The 16,235-nt window shown below is 43.4% G+C and overlaps 1 protein-coding gene across 1 annotated transcript in view; it reads left to right on the plus strand.

Moving 5' to 3' along the window:
- Window positions 1–16,235, plus strand: part of rpa1 (replication protein A1) — a 55,930-nt gene that overhangs the window by 10,029 nt on the left and 29,666 nt on the right. Inside the window, exons 7-12 of the mRNA XM_056283538.1 lie at window positions 850–964; window positions 2,172–2,274; window positions 2,382–2,450; window positions 2,957–3,149; window positions 4,143–4,279; window positions 5,499–5,647. Coding sequence (XP_056139513.1) covers window positions 850–964; window positions 2,172–2,274; window positions 2,382–2,450; window positions 2,957–3,149; window positions 4,143–4,279; window positions 5,499–5,647 — 766 coding nt within the window. The remainder of the gene's footprint in view (window positions 1–849; window positions 965–2,171; window positions 2,275–2,381; window positions 2,451–2,956; window positions 3,150–4,142; window positions 4,280–5,498; window positions 5,648–16,235) is intronic.

Genomic DNA, 16,235 nt, shown 5'->3' on the forward strand with positions numbered 1-16,235 from the left:
TTATGTCAATTTCTTCCTTACTTTAACCTTAATCTAGAGAACAAATATATCAATTATATTTTTGAAACTTTGATGACCGTTGTCAATGTCAACGATGAGCAAGGGATCATAGCGTTAGAGGAGAGCTAGAACCAGGAAAGAGGATGTGAAATCCGGCCGTCAGAAGGCTTGTGCTGTCCCCTAGAGTGTCATAGTAGGTATTCATCCCTCTTAATCTGCCGTCTCGGAATTGAGGTTCTGGTGAGCACCCTCCTCATCAGCAGAGTTATTGTTCATTTCTCTGTGTGTGCTGCTTGATCTGGGGGGCTTAATTACCAGAAGTGCAGTGGTTGGCAAAGTGGGAGGACTTAAGTGGACACTTTGAACTCTAATCCGCCGTGTGAGACGCACACAAATCAAATGTGCAGCGTTTGTCCAAACAGAAAATCTCAAAGTCAGGCAGTGCCGCTCTGCAGGGGGAAGAGTGGCTCGGTTTGTTACAGCGTGTCACACTCAGCCCTGCTTCTCTGAAACGTGAGTCGTCATCCCCTCTCACTGAAATGCTGTGTGTAACCCACATCTCCATTACACGGTTTGACAGGATAGTTTTTGTTGCCTTTTTCACTCTTTGCTATCCCCCCCCCCCCCCCCCCCAAATCTACTTCGGTAAACAAGCCTGACGTTATTAGGGTTTTGGGTGATGACGCCTCCCCTCGTGAAGGAAGATGATTACAGTGATCAGAGTTTTAATCAAAAGAAATTGGATCTTTGCTATTCGTCCCTGATGAATAATGAATGTGTCTCTCACTTGACTTTTCTCCATCACTGCTCTTCATGGATCATTGATTTCTGCCTTCATTCCTCCATCAGTGAACAGAGGTCTCAATAGAGACTTCGGGAAGAAGGCTCCATCTGCCATGCCTGCTACTCCTGGGGGAACCTCCAAAATTGTGCCCATTGCCAGCCTCAACCCCTACCAGTCTAAGTGAGTGTTCAAATTTTTTTTTTTTTTTTAGTGAATGTATCTCAGTGTTAAAATTATTATTCTGAGGATTTTCATGCAAACAAAATTCCTTTTTGATACTTTGATAATGAATGCCTGGTGTATTATGACAATAGTGTCCATATCAGAAATGTTATTGTTGTTTATTTGAATGTCCGGTAAGACTTTCCCTGGAAAATGATATGGCTCATAATGTTTCAGTGTTTAGCAGCCAAACGTAGAAGAGGACAGGTGGGGGTGAGTTTGCAGATGAAGCAAAGTTGTTGTGGCTAACAAGCAGTCTGGCAGACCAAGCTTGTAAACCCTACCAACAGAGACGACGTAAATGACTAAAAACCATATTTACCCATGTTTTGTAGTTTGGCGGTCAGAAAGATGCTAGCGACTGCTTTAAGTCAAATGGCTCACTAGGATTTGAAGTGATCAAACACTAGTGCAGTATTACCATAGGTGACAGTAAGTTCAACAAAAATGGGGGATGGTCAGCATTTAAGCGAACTTAAATTGTTTCGTCTTTTTAAGCATACCTTCAATCAACATATGGATAATGTGCTAAGCTGCACGTTAGCTCAAAGAGGGAAGCTATCTCCCCAACCGAAGAGGAACTTGGTCAAAGAGCGTGTTATTGAGTTGTAAATTCTCAGTTAACTTCATATGCTTTTCTATTTCATTTGCTTACCGTTATTCTGATGGGCTCAAAAACTTCAGCTTAATTTACAGTATGTCTAACAGCATGGTGCTGCACGGGTTGTTTCAGCTATGGCAGTCATGTAACCTTTGTATTTTCATTCATCTGTAAGTCCGTAATTCAAAAACTTGACACAATTAACTTGAGAGGAAGGGATAAGGAGAGAGGGAAAAGCACGTTGACATGGGTAGTGTGTCTGTGAAAGCTGTCAGTCGGATGGATCGGACAGAAATCTGCAGGAAAAATAAGCTAGTTTTAGTTTTGCTGTGGATGAGATATTTTGATAAGCAAGTAAAGTGATACCAGCCCCAGGAGTATTTGGACTTTTAGAAAAGAGAGTCTTAGAAATTTCTAGGAAGAAAAATTTGTAATGTTAACATTCAGTTTGACTGAAATCATTTTATGGCATTCAAGTATCCACTATCATACCAATATACCAGAGTCATTACAAATGAGTGACATTGAAATGAGTCACTGTTGTCAATCCTGTGCCCCTGCTAGGTGGACCATTCGTGCCCGTGTAACCAACAAGAGCAGTATCCGTACCTGGAGTAACTCCCGTGGAGAGGGCAAGCTCTTCTCCATGGAGATTGTTGATGAGAGTGTGAGTATTATTCCTAACCCTGTTAGTCTTTTTGCTGTTAATACTCTTTAACAGTTCCTATAAGGTTTGCTTGTAACTGTGGCTAATGGGTGCATTTTTTGATGCAGGGTGAGATACGGGTGACAGGGTTCAACCAGGAGGTGGACAAGTTCTACAGCCTTATTGATACTGGCAAGGTGAGACCTTTGTGTTGATAATCATTTGCAGTGTTCTGATAACCTGCCAGTGCTGTCTTTCACTAAGACTGATTTGGCCTCGAATTCTTCTGTAAACTGCTAGCAGTGCGAACCATAGAAAGTAGGAATGAGTCGTCCGACTGCACTTTAACACGTCTATGAATGTTCTCATTTATCCAGGTCATGGTTATCCAAAGGAATTGAATGGAGTGCAACTGGACTTGGGATATATCTGTGAAGACGTTTCGCCTCTCATCCAAGAAGCCCTTTGGATGAGAGGCGAAACGTCTTCACGGATATATCCCAAGTCCAGTTGCACTCCATTCAATTTCTTTGGATACACCTTAACACACTAATCAGCTTATGATCATCTGCCAACCTTCGTTGACGCCCCTCACCCCAAGCCCCAATTGTACAATTATGTCTTGTTGGTGCCATTCGTTCAAGTGTAACGCTCAACCAGATCTCTACTTACGAAGCGGTTCATGCATCTGCATGTCCTCCAGGTGTTCTACATCTCCAAGGGCACCTTGAAGATGGCCAACAAGCAGTATACCAACCTGAAGAATGACTACGAGATGACACTCAATGGAGACTCCACCATCGTCCCTTGTGAGGACGGTGGTGATGTTCCCATGTTGCAATGTGACTTTGTCCCCATCGGCGACCTGGAGAGCAGAGAAAAAGATGCCGTTATAGGTGAGGCAAAGCCAGCAAGTTCGAGGCCACGGGAGCACTGTTGATAACCGTTATTAATAATAGACCAAGGACAATAAGAATAGGCAATCATAAGCTCAGGTGAGAATATGTAGCCGAGTATTGAGAAGGATGTGCTCAGAAGCTTTAAGTAATTATAGGAGCCGAGAGATAAAAGTGGAATTAATAATACTGATGACGGTAATAGCCCATAGCGCAGATTGACTTTGGGCCCCATGGCAAACCAGAGACGTTGCTGTCACAGGTAAAATGAAGAGGTAATAAGAACCTGCTTGTAATTATGGTAATGCAAACTGCAGCTCTGACCACTGTTTGAGTAATTTCACTGTGGCACCAGCAGACATCAGCCATTGCAACTTGGTTTTCTTAATATCAGTTAAATGAGTTACAACAAAATTTAGATTAAGGGTGGATTGAAAGGGGGGGGGGTCAAGATGGTTATGACTTACTGAAATATCATATTAACTGTTTATTAATCCTCCACCTGCAAATACACAGCTTTCCATTGGTTCAGTTTGATGGCAGCAGGTCAATGGTGACGTGTGGTTTTAAGGATAAAATGCCTTTAAATGGATGGTTTTGTTTTATGGATTTCCTCCGATATACAGAAGTCACTAGCAATATAAATGCATGCACAATAGAGACGAAGGCCAGTGACCTCAAACCTGACTTGAAATGAAAAATGAGCCGTTTATTTCCCCAGAGCCAATTTGTGCTGGAAAACCACAGGACCTTGAGTGACCTGTCAGTGTCAGCCACACAATCAATATTTATGATATGTATATGAAAATGTGTGTATTTGTCTGGGAATTCAGACCATAGCTGGTTGAATTCTTCTCAAGGACTTGCAGACTGTTGCAGTGTGGACAACTCGGTTGACTGAAAACTTTGACTCTGTCAAGCTTTGGACAGACTGAAAGGCCTAGTTGTCTTGATGCTGTTGTTGCAACTGCTGATTCATGCACTTCTGCACAGATGTGATTGGAGTGTGCAAGACCGTGGATGAGGTGACCCGCATCACCACCAAGTCCAACCGTGAGACGTCAAAGAGGACGATCAGCCTGATGGACACGTCGAAGAAGGTGGTCACCGTCACACTGTGGGGAGAGGAGGTGAGGGTTTTGTTGAAAGCTATATATGCCATAAAAGAGGGCAGAGGGGTTGGATCTGAAAGTATTACAGGGTTGGAGAAAATAACTTTGAAGGACCCTGAAAAAATAAAACCAGGCTTTGGAGCTTTGCAAAAAAATAAATAAAAATGTACCAATGACACTTTGAAGTGGAAAAAATGGTATTCTGGCCAGTGCTAGTATGTTAGGATTTTCGTTGTTATGATAGACATTTGGGGGGGGCAACTCATCAGAACAACTCATTCATGAGAACAACTCATGAGAACCAATGTTATGGTCGAGCTAGTTATTAGTCATCCCCATTTCTCATGAATACTGCCACTAGTCGCCCAAGTTGCATATTTGCATAGCGCCAAGTTGTACGTTCTGACAGGCACTTGCAGACAGGGCCGTCTATCTCCTCTCTTCCTCTCTGCTCCCCTCCGTTTAATTGAAACAGTGTCGAGAGTGTGTATGTGCCTGTGTTTGGAGATTGCTACTCAGCAGTTTGAAGAGAGAAGAGTGCTCTGTTTAATGGAACCTGATTTGGTTGAAGTCGCTGAGTAAATACCCTGTCATGCAGAGATGAAGGCACTGCATTCCCATATAGTTTATTTTGACCTATAACTGGGGGACTGTTCCAAGTTTGTCTCCATACCTTTCACAGTTTTCTTTGTTTGCCAACCCCCACCCACCCTTCCCTGTTACCCAAAGGGACTTGCAGAGGTACACAAGATATATAGTTTATCAAGAACAATCACAAAGCCAAATACCAGTGTGTAAGAAGGTTTTTTTCCCCCCTCTGAATGCTGTGAAATTTCATTTTTATCCTCCTTGTGTTTTTTTTTCTCCCCACAGTATGTATCTTGGGGGTTATTGTAGTTGACGAAGACTAAAACATAGTTTAGTCTGAGAAAATGTAAAATATACTAGATCAGCAAAATCTCAAAATCAAATGTGAATCTCCACCTGCAGTTGATGCGGTAATCAGAAAAACTCGGCCGTTTGTTGGAATCAATAAGGGGAAGGTTACGTCTGCAATATACATACTTCGTTTATGTCCTCATCTTTTTTTCTATAGTCATTTTGGAGCTGCTGTTTTGGTCCTGATGTCTGAACTACAAAGCAGTAATGAAAGAATAACACTGAAAGGGATGTAGATGAAGTTATTTTGATGCTAATATGTACCTCTTACAACACCTACTTATTTTTCTGTTAACAGGCAGAAAAATTTGACGGCTCGGAACAGCCTATCCTAGCCATTAAGGGGGCCAAGCTGTCTGACTATGGGGGTCGGTCCCTGTCTGCCTCCTTTAGCAGCACGCTAATGATCAACCCAGACATTCCTGAGGCACATGCACTCAGGGGCTGGTAAGTGAACATGGGCTGTTTCGTAGAATCAGAATCCTTCATTTCGACAAGTGCGTTTTCATATACAATGAATGTGTCCTGGTGAGGTTGGTGCATTATACTAAACAGACAAACGGCAGCAAAATATTTACACACTTAAACCTGTCCATCCATCCATTATCCAAACCGCTTATCCTGCTCTGAGTGCGGGGATGTGGAATCCTATCCCAGCAGTTATTGGGCAGCAGGCGGGGAGACACCCTGGACAGGCCGCCAGGCCATCACAGGGCCACACATCAGCATATAATGGAGAAAGATATGAAAGATTAATAAAGGGTAAAAAAATTGATAAAATGTGTATATATATATATATATATTAGAGAGATCAGATAGATAGAGATCAGCCAAAACATACAAACCACCTACCTAATATTGTGTAGGTCCCCCTTATGCTTCCAAAACAGCTCTGACCTGTTGAGGCATGGACTCCACAAGACCTCTGAAGGTGTCCTCTGGTATCTGGCAGGCACTACCACTGACTATCCCTGTAACAAATTGGCCACAGTTTTAAACATGGATCATAACACGGTCCGTCCATAGACACTTTATTTGTTGTTTCCCCCACCCCATAGCAGTGCAACACAAAGATAAAAACACATGCCAAAACTACAAGAACTTCACACATGCTAACACATCCAAACTAAAAAAGAAAATCACTGCCAAGGGAACGAACGCCAGCCAGGATGACTGTCAGAACTGATACTGACCTAATCTTGTTTTTTAATCGTTTCATAGTTGTTGTTTTTTTTTTTTTTTTTTTTTTTTTTTCTCCTACAACTAAGTGACCAATGAAAACTTGGTCGACTGAGACTCTTCTCATCGACAAACATTTGGCCGAGTATTAGATGGAGCCCTGAAATATATATGTTTTGGCGTGTGTTTGTGTGTGCGTGCATAATGTGTGTGTACACGTACGCACAAATATAGCCGCAGTTGTTGGTGGTGTAGAAAAGTGTGTGGTTGGTGGGAGGGTAGTGCAGGACCCAATGAAATGGTCTGTGTTGTCCTAGCAATATAAGCATTCGGCAGGGTGGTTTTATTTTATTATTTTTTTAACAGCAGGTGGGTCTCACACTTTACATAATATGGCATGAGGCATTGTTCATGATTTATGAAGCAAGGAATTTGATTTATTGAACTGCAGGTGCCCCACCGGCACGCCTTGTCACTGTTGAGATTGAGGATTTGAGAAGTCAAAAGGATTTAGAAATGGATATTATAGATTTCCATTCCCTGAGTTGTGGCAGCTGCATGCTTTGGCTGTCATTATCAAGATTAGCCCACCTCTATTAGTGAGGATGTGGGGGGTACTCCAGCAAAGCATCACATATGAATAGAAATCATTCCTAATCTGTGAAAAATGTGATTTCTTCCTCTCTTTTTTTTTTAACCGCCCTAATCGCCTCTCTGGATGGAATGAGATGAGGCTTTCTCACAACCAAAACTGACATCCAGATTCGTCTGTTGGTGGGTGGGTGCATTAGTTTTTCATGTTATGTTTACTTGAAGTCAGAATCATGTTTATTGGCCATGTAGGTTTGCACATACGTGGAATTTGACTCCGATTTCGTGGCTCTCAGTGTACTTAACGTAGAATAGCAACACTAAAACACAACAATCTCCAGATATATACACACACAAGGATTGACTTGTACAGGTGAAATAAGAGGTGATAAAGTGCAATGGTGCAGAGAATATATCAGAGATGCTGAAATAAATGTTAGCAGGTTACTTGCGTCATTGAGATAAGTAGGAATAAGCCAAGTTTGTGTTGTATTGTGGATAAAAAAAATTGAGGACTAAAGTGCACAGAGCGTTTTTGTGTGCTTGTTGGAATAGGTTACGCTAGAGTTGAAATTACTGGAAGTAGCACAGTCAGTTGAATTTTAAGATGGCAGACATTATCACAATTGAACAGGCATTTGCTTCTATTCCTTGAAGACTTTCCATTGGCTTCTCTTGCGGCGGAATAGCGAAACCGTTATGACTCAAGCTTTCATCTTTTTTGGGGCTCTCTTGCTAATTCTTTGATTCATCGTTGCCTGGATAATTTCCCTTCCCCAGTGTACGCCATGGCCAGAAATAAGCATGTATGTTTTCCTCTGCATTATAGCTGGGAAGGAAAGGCGTATTTTGAAACCGGTCTGCTTTACAACAAAGACTTACCTTGTCAGTGTGTGACATCAAGGTTGGAAAATGACACGTCGTAAGATGGCTATATAAAATGGCACAGCCTGGGACAGGAAAAAAGATGGATGGAAGAGGTAGTGCTCACATGGATGGGGGGGACTTCCATTGCTCCTAGTTAACCTTCATTTCAGCTCTGTGGCACAGTGATTGATCTGCCTATCTTATAGATCCCATTGCATTAACAACAGGCCAGTTCTGGTGCCCCTCCTCTGACAAGAAAGGTAAATGTCTGTTTCAAAGAGGTGATCTAATCGATTCCGTCCTAGAGGCTTCATTTATTTACCTCCCAGTACCAATGGCCCTTCTACACAGGGAAACGAGATGAAAGGCAAACCATAAAAAGAGCACTGATAATAATTTCAATTTATTTTCGTGCCGGTCTCGTGTCCCCCGCCATGTGTTCAGATTGCACTCTCCTGCTGCCATGGAAAAAGTTGGGCTGTAATTATTTTAAAGTGGATCAGAAGACTTGATCTGCATAATCAGTAGGTTGTGATGTGACTCTGCTCAGCAGGTGGGAAATTGGCAAGTCAACAAAATGTCCTCATATTTGCCACTTCAACGGCTGTTGTGGTTGTCGCGATTTTCCGAGGATAGTTTAAAATGCTGTCTGTAGCTGCTTTTCTAAATTCTGTTGCTGTCCTTTGTTCCCCCCTCTCTATTCAGAATGCTATTTCCTTTTAGAATTCAAAGCATTGGCTGTAAATCCCAGAAGCGTTCGGAGCAGGCTTATGGCAGGTTAAAATCAGAAGTGTGATCTTGAACTATTAAGTGTCAAAGGGTTTTTCCTGCATGGAGAATGACGAGGCGGCCGCCTCCGTCAAGTTCCGTCCCGCCTCCAGCTCTCAACGGAGGTCTTAATGAAAAACACTTTTCTAATCAGCGTTGCACTCCGTGGATTTGTCATTTTTAGCTGCAATTGCGGCATTACGCCGTGGCCGATGTGGTGGCACTGTATCGTAATCAGCACGGTGCACCGGGAGAGGCGCTGCCAAAACTGCCAGAGGAAAAAAGAGCCGCAGTTCTCCGGAAGTTTCCCGTTTTGAAAAGTGTAAATTAAAGCAAAGTCTTTTATGTTATATTTATGTTCAGCTAGACTGCAAGAGGGCCCATGTGAAAACATGAAGACAATAGCTTATGTTGTATTTGACTTAATTTCAAACAACTTTGTTGGTAAGTGTGTAAATTAACACATTAGCGTTTATGTTGTATTTAATTTAATGTTGAACAGGGCACCTTTATTTTTTAAAAATATGCTTTAACGTGATATTTGTAATTTTCTTCAATCCTAAAATTATTAGAACTCATACGTTGCTTATCCAAAGGAGTTGAATCAAGTGCAACTGGACTGGGTATATATCCGTGAAGACGTTTCGCCTCTCATCCAAGAGGCTTCCTCGGTTCGTGCCTTTCTGACTAGACCAAGCTAGTCTGACTGGCTGGTGATGAGACTCAGAATTTATCTTCTAGGGGTCGTTGTCAGAGCTATAGATGTCCATGGCTCTTTGTGATCCGATGTTTACCAACGCCCGTCGCTAACAGATCCATAGATATGAGTGGCTCTCCTGTGCTCCGATGTCCAGCCGGGCCCGTCGCCATCGGAGCTGTTGATTTGGATTTGTTTAGCAGCGACGGTCGTTGGGGGTGTTAGTTTCGACTTCATTGTTCAGTGGTCATGAGAGTCGTTGGAGCCGTTAGTGACCGACTGTTCTTGGAGGCTAGGCTTCTTGAGTCTCCTGGGTAGCGATGAAAGGACGGCATTGTAAGTGGGAGATAGGTGGTGTTGCAGACCTCCTCCTCTGTTGAGGGATGGTTTTTCCAGTTTCGCATAGATGGCTTCCTTCACCCCTCTTTCAAACCATCTATCTTCTCTGTCCAAAATGTGTACGTTGCTGTCCTCGAAGGAGTGTGTCTTCTCCTTTAGGTGTCGATGGACTGCTGAGTCTTGTCCTGAGGAGTTTGGCCTTCTGTGTTGGGCCATCCGTTTGTGTAGTGGTTGTTTGGTTTCCCCTATGTATAGGTCAGTGCAGTCCTCATTGCATTGTACGGCATACACCAGATTGCTTTTCCGGATGTGTGGTACACGGTCTTTGGGGTCAACCAGTCTTTGTCGGAGTGTGTTGCTGGGTTTGAAGTATACCAGGATGCGGTGTTTGTTGAAAATTCTCCTGAGTTTCTCGGAGACCCCAGAAACATACGGGATGACTGTGCTATTCCTTCCGTTCCCTTTCTCCTCGTCGCTCACCTGGTTGGTCTTTTTGGAACGTGTTGCAGTTTTCACAAAGGTCCAACTGGGGTAGCAGCAGGTTTTTAAAGCTCCCCTCAGGTGTTTGTGTTCTTCTCGTTGGGCCTGAGTGCTGCTGGGCACAGTGTCAGCTCTGTGTTGCAAAGTTCTGATGACGCTCAGTTTGTGTTCCAGCGGGTGGTGTGAGTCAAAAAGTAGATATTGGTCTGTGTGAGTAGGTTTCCTGTACATTGGGGTGTACAGGAAACCTACTCACACAGACCAATATCTACTTTTTGACTCACACCACCCGCTGGAACACAAACTGAGCATCATCAGAGCCATGCAATATCTATGGCTCTGTTAGCGACGGGCGTTGGTAAACATCGGATCACAAAGAGCCACGCATATCAATAGCTCTGACAACGACTCCTAGAGGATAAATTCTGAGTCTCATCACCAGCCAGTCAGACTAGCTTGGTCTAGTCAAAAAGGCACGAACTGAGGAAGCCTCTTGGATGAGAGGCGAAACGTCTTCATGGATATATACCAAGTCTAGTTGCACTTGATTCAACTCCTTTGGATAACCATGACCTGGATGAATGAGAACATTCACAGTCATACGTTGCTGGTAAAAGAAAAAGTGTTTGCTTGAGCCAGTTGAAGGCACTGTACACATGCACGTTGTGTGCGCATGATCAGGATGGATCAGGATCAACTGATTATGTATATCCATTGAGTGTTTGTGTAGTGGTTAGAAAATAATTTAAAATAATTCATCTTCATTGGCCCATACGTCTGTCTGCTTGTTTCAGCCATCACATAAGTGTTGAATACTGAATTTCCAGCATTTCCCCCACCTTGAAACAATGTGGGCATTTTCTCTTTCTTGCCCTCTTTTTAAGAGCAGTAGGCTGTTTTCCTCACTTCCTTCAGTGACTTCTCACTTGAACAACCAGAGATAATGATCCTTAAAGCCTTGTGCCGGTTTATCCAGTGAGAGAACTGTTGGCCCATTTGGGTCTGTCTTCGCTGGTGGGTTTCTGTAGATTCACAGGCATCAATCCACCAATTAACTGTTCAGAAGTCACAAATGACAAGAGGCAAGACTTTAGCCTGTCTCCTGGCATGAGTGAAAACTGGTAAGAGGAATATTTTCACATGGCATGTCTCCCCAGGGTAGCACATCCAACCTCGTGCTGTCAAAGGGAGAATGACCTACCTTGTTATTTGTCTCTGGTTAGGGCTGCAGCACAGGAGTGGTGTCCTGCTGGAAAGTGAGTCAGTAACGGACGTTTTTATGGGTAGATTGGTGGCTGTTGAACTAATGTTTATTTTATCTCATGCTGATCAGTCTTAGTACTTGGGAATGACAGCAACCTGCAAATGGTGCCCTTTAACGACTATGGTATGAGTCAGGATGGGATTTGAGGGGAAAACAAAACAAGCAGGCAAATCAATTACCCTGAATTCGGCCTTTCATGTTCATACATTATCTTTCTCAGAGCTTTTCTTTGGTTCAACAAAGATGTTCCTTTCTCAAGGATTCAAAGTTGCTGAAACGTGGAGGCGTCTTAATTCATGTTTGGTGCAAACCCTTGGGACTTGCTCAAATGAATAGGCTATCCTCTGTGTGTTGTTGACTCTAATTTGCGCAGAGGATCAGTGGTGCCACTCAGCAAATCCCACTATGCTTGTACAGAAAGCTGACTACTGTCCCTTAAATGTCAGACTAATTAATCTTGAGGAGATGGAAAATGTTTTAATTTTCTGTAAGAATGCCGCACCAGTCAGTGTTGAACTTGGTTTCTTAGATCCCTTGTATAATTTAAGGAAATGAATTGCTGTAGAATTGGATTGTTTTTTTTTTTGTTTTTTTGTTTTTTTTGAAAACTATGAATATGAAATGTTCATCCTGAAAATGTTTTGTTGTTAAGGGTAGTATCAAATTAGTAGGTGTTTTGGGGCATCTGTGGAGGATGCCCTACAGGCATCTCCCTTTGGTGGTATACTGGGCGAGAGTGATTGGGAGGAGACCTGTGTGAGATCTAAGACATCCGAGAGAGATTACATCGGTCGACCGGAAAACACCAGAGTAACTCTCCACCAGGGGCGGGAGGAAGTTTCTAGAGAGAGGGACTCATGGGTTCATGGATAACAGGATAAAAAGTAGATAGCTGGCTGTAATGTATGATGTATGTGCGCCCCCCCCCCCACTAATTACTGCAACTCTCTTGGCTCTTCTATTGCTTAATTAAATTGCTTAGAAATTCTGGTAGCGAGATAACATTTTTTTAATTTTGTAGAGGTTAAAATAAGCACCGTCATTATGGGTTGGGTTTTGATTCTGCTTATGTTAAATACATGAATTACTTTGACAAGGGAAAGGTTGTCAAACAACCCATCAACCTTTTAACATGCAGCTGGATCCATGTATATTGCATTTGGCTTATTGAAGTCTAACTTCTCCCCCAGGTCTGAGCGTAAATCCCAAACCCACTGCATAATCTTGAAAAATGATAAAAAGTGGGCTGGGGGGCTGAGGAGGGGGGCGGGGTGGGTGTACATGTGAGGCAGGAGTAGCTGGGGAGATCTGCAAGAAGGGCCCGGCACATGTCCTGAGTCGCCGCCGCACACCGCCCTGGTCCCCTCCAACGGCCTGCCTTTCGGCATGGTGTCAGACCCCGTCCCGCAATGACGCCTCGACCACCGTGACACGGACGCGCCGCAGATGGAAGGGGGAGGTGGGTCACCCACCTCTAATTAGAGGGCGTCTTTCCCCCCCAATGGAGTCGATAAGTCCCAAGCGGTGGACTCTGTCAGCATTGGTCTTGCAAGGTTCAGGGCTAATTTAAACGGTAGATGGCATGTTGAGCCATTTTCAACACATGAAAGGACAATTTTTATAAATTTTGTAAGAAATGTCAATATTAACACCAGCATTGATGTGTTTCATCACCGCACAGTCATATCAGTTAGTTTACAGTTCAAAAACCATGTTTAAGCGTTTAGTACATCTTAAATGTACACAGTGTACAAAATATAGCAGACACTTTTATGTTTAGACCCCCCCCCCGCCCCGAATAGCTTCAGTTTGTTGAGGCATGAACTCCGTAAGCGCCGAGTATTTCCAAAGGGATGCTGATTCATGCTGACTTCGGTGCTTCGCACAGTACCGAAGCCGAAGAGTTTTATCTTTTCTCCCAATTGCCCATCAGATAATGTCAACATATGTTCCTTTGGATGGAAATTTGTTGACTGGTTGGCCCCACTGCTTTAAGGTGAATTAATTGTGGTTCTTGTGGAACCACGCTTGCACAATCTTAGCCCTGTGACATTAGGCATTATCCCGTCAGCAGGTGGCTACTCTGCTGCTGTGAAAGGCAGCGAAGCTCAGATTTCCTGTGGCATTTAAAACAATGCTTTGCTTTTATTCCTGGTGCATACCACAAAAACACTAAAGCATCACACGCGGCGTGATGGATTGAGGGCTTGTAGCTTGCTCCAAATTCAAGACCTGCCATGTACATTTAAACTGCAGGGCCTGGAATTCGTCAAGACAATGGTTTTGTTTTTCCCCAATTCTCCAGTGTTTTCTTTCTTAACCGATTACAAGTCCAGTTTCTTGCTTTTATGCTGATGGAAGCCGACTTCCCCTTTTTAAAACGACTCTCTTCCCTCAACTGTACTTGTTAGAGTGGAGCCACCAGGTGAAATCAACAAGGATTTGCTGTTCTCCTCCTGGGATTTACATTTATCCCAGTTGTTCTATATTCTCAGTTTATATTTGATCATGCTAGTACTGTATCAGATGAAACGTACCATGATAGGGCTGCTGTTTTATACATCTAATCCCCCTGTCTTTCTCTTTGCCTTTTCTGAATTGAGTGCTACGTGTTTTGTCAGGAATGCTGCACATAAATTATATATTGTTTTGGATTTTATTTCTGTACACAACAGTGGTTGTCCATTAGGTGGCAACAAGACATTTTGTGATGCCCTGCTGCGAGTATACCTTGTTGTCTGGACAGCCCCTCCACTGTCATTTGGACTCCTGGTCACGCATGTCTCCATACTTGACATTGTCAACTTCGGTCATTCACTGTGACTCATTTAGTCACACTTACCTAAGATGGCGCTCACTGTCCCCTGTGGAACAAACTCCAAGCTAGTCGGTTCTACTACAAGTGGTCCTGGCACAGTTTGGATTTGGTGACTTAAGTTCAGTAACAGGGTTTTGTCAGCCTCGCCTGATGAGCACATGGCTCCATTATTCAAACTGAGATGTCATCATATTAAAGTGCCACAGTTCTGTATTTGATGCAAGTACTGTAATTTAAAAAAAAATATGCCGTTTTCATCTGCAGCCCTCCCGGGATCGGCAGAGAGGGTGGAGCAGCGACCGGGACAGCTCGGAAGAGTGGGGTAATTGGCCGGGTACGACTGGGGAGAAAAACGAGGAAAAAATTGCCAAAAAAAAAGAAGAAGCTATTTTTCAAGCACATGCAATGTAGCCATGGGAAATAAATCACAACTACCCTCCCCTGATCTTTCTAGCTCCCACTACCAAAATGCCCCTCAACCCAGCATCCTTTTTTGGGGGGGGAGATTTTCCACCCTTTTTCTCCCCAATTGTATCCGGCCAATTACCTCGCTCTTCCGAGCTGTCCCGGTCGCTGCTTCACCCCCTCTGCTGATCCGGGGAGGGCTGCAGACTACCACATGTCTCCTCTGATAACGTGGAGTCGCCAGTCGCTTCTTTTCACCTGACAGGAGTTTCACCAGGGGGATGTAGCGCGTGGGAGGATCACGCTATTCCCCTCAGTTCCCCCTCCCCCCGGAACAGGCACCCCGACTGACCAGAGGAGGCGCTAGAGCAGCGACACATACCCACATCCGGCTTTCCACCCGCAGATACGGCCAATTGTGTCTGTAGGGACGCCCGACCAAGCCGGCAGTAACACGGGGATTCGAACCGGCGATCCCCGTGTTGGTAGGCAACGGAATAGACCACTACGCGACCCGGACGCCCTCGACCCAGCATCTTTAAACTTTAGCTGCTGTAATTGAGTTTCTCACTGGCCATTAGTACAATGCTGTCATGTTTATTGAGCAGTTCTTTGGTTTGAAATGTGGGGAACCATCCCTCCTCCAGCAGTTACACCCGCATTTATATTCTAAAACGCATACAAAATGGTAAAGTAATCTCCGTGAATGAGTTTGAATTTAAACAAAGCTTAGTCTGTAGGCGGATGTGATCATAAGCAACAAGGGCTCAGCATACCAAAGTTCCGATTAGCCGACTTGAAAAGACGGAAACTCTAGAACACAATTTTGGTATAGAAATCCAACTTAACTTAAGTTATATTACTACTGACACAAGGCTTTACCTGTAAATGTACATATTTTTCCTCGCCTTAGTGCTCAGTTTTGTTTTGTTTTTTTAAAGTTCAGGTAGGTTTTGCTTTGGCCTGTCACATACCTGCCTACATGCTGCCTTTCAACCCCGCGTGGGCTCAGCTCTGGCTTGGACAAATCCACCAATAGTCTCTTTTTAGCACTTAAGGTTGGTCATTTCTCTCCTTAAAGAAATGCTCTTTCTTATCCCACACACTGCAAAAATAGACCAAGGCTTACTTCAGAGCATATTCTGCCAGAGATGTTGAAGAAGGTATATATTGTTGAAACTGCACATGGCTCGGTCTTCCAAACAGTTCGAATTTTCCCTGGAAAGATGTCGGTTTATTGTTTATAGAAAAAAAAAATCTAAAAAAATTGGCAGGAGCTGCTTTTAGTGTGTGATCCAAGTTGTGTTGTGTGCATCAATTTCCAAAGGGTTTGGCCGTTAAACAACAAAGATCAATAAATTGCACACCGTGTCATCTTTTATCTCTATTGATCGGACGCTGAAGCTACGATTATACAAACTGGAAGAAGCAACAGATTAACAGAGGATTCAGATACTTTGCCTCAATACCATTTTGATTTTGTGGCCCCTACTAAAAAATCCTCTGATTTACAATGTCATCTCTCCCCCATATTCTTCTCTATGGCGAGATAATTTTTTTTACTGACAGTGATTTTTTAAAAAAAATCCCCCCCTTTTCTCCCCAATTGTATACAGCCAATTACTCC

Source organism: Lampris incognitus, chromosome 7, assembly GCF_029633865.1.
Source record: "Lampris incognitus isolate fLamInc1 chromosome 7, fLamInc1.hap2, whole genome shotgun sequence".
Taxonomy (NCBI): domain Eukaryota; kingdom Metazoa; phylum Chordata; class Actinopteri; order Lampriformes; family Lampridae; genus Lampris; species Lampris incognitus.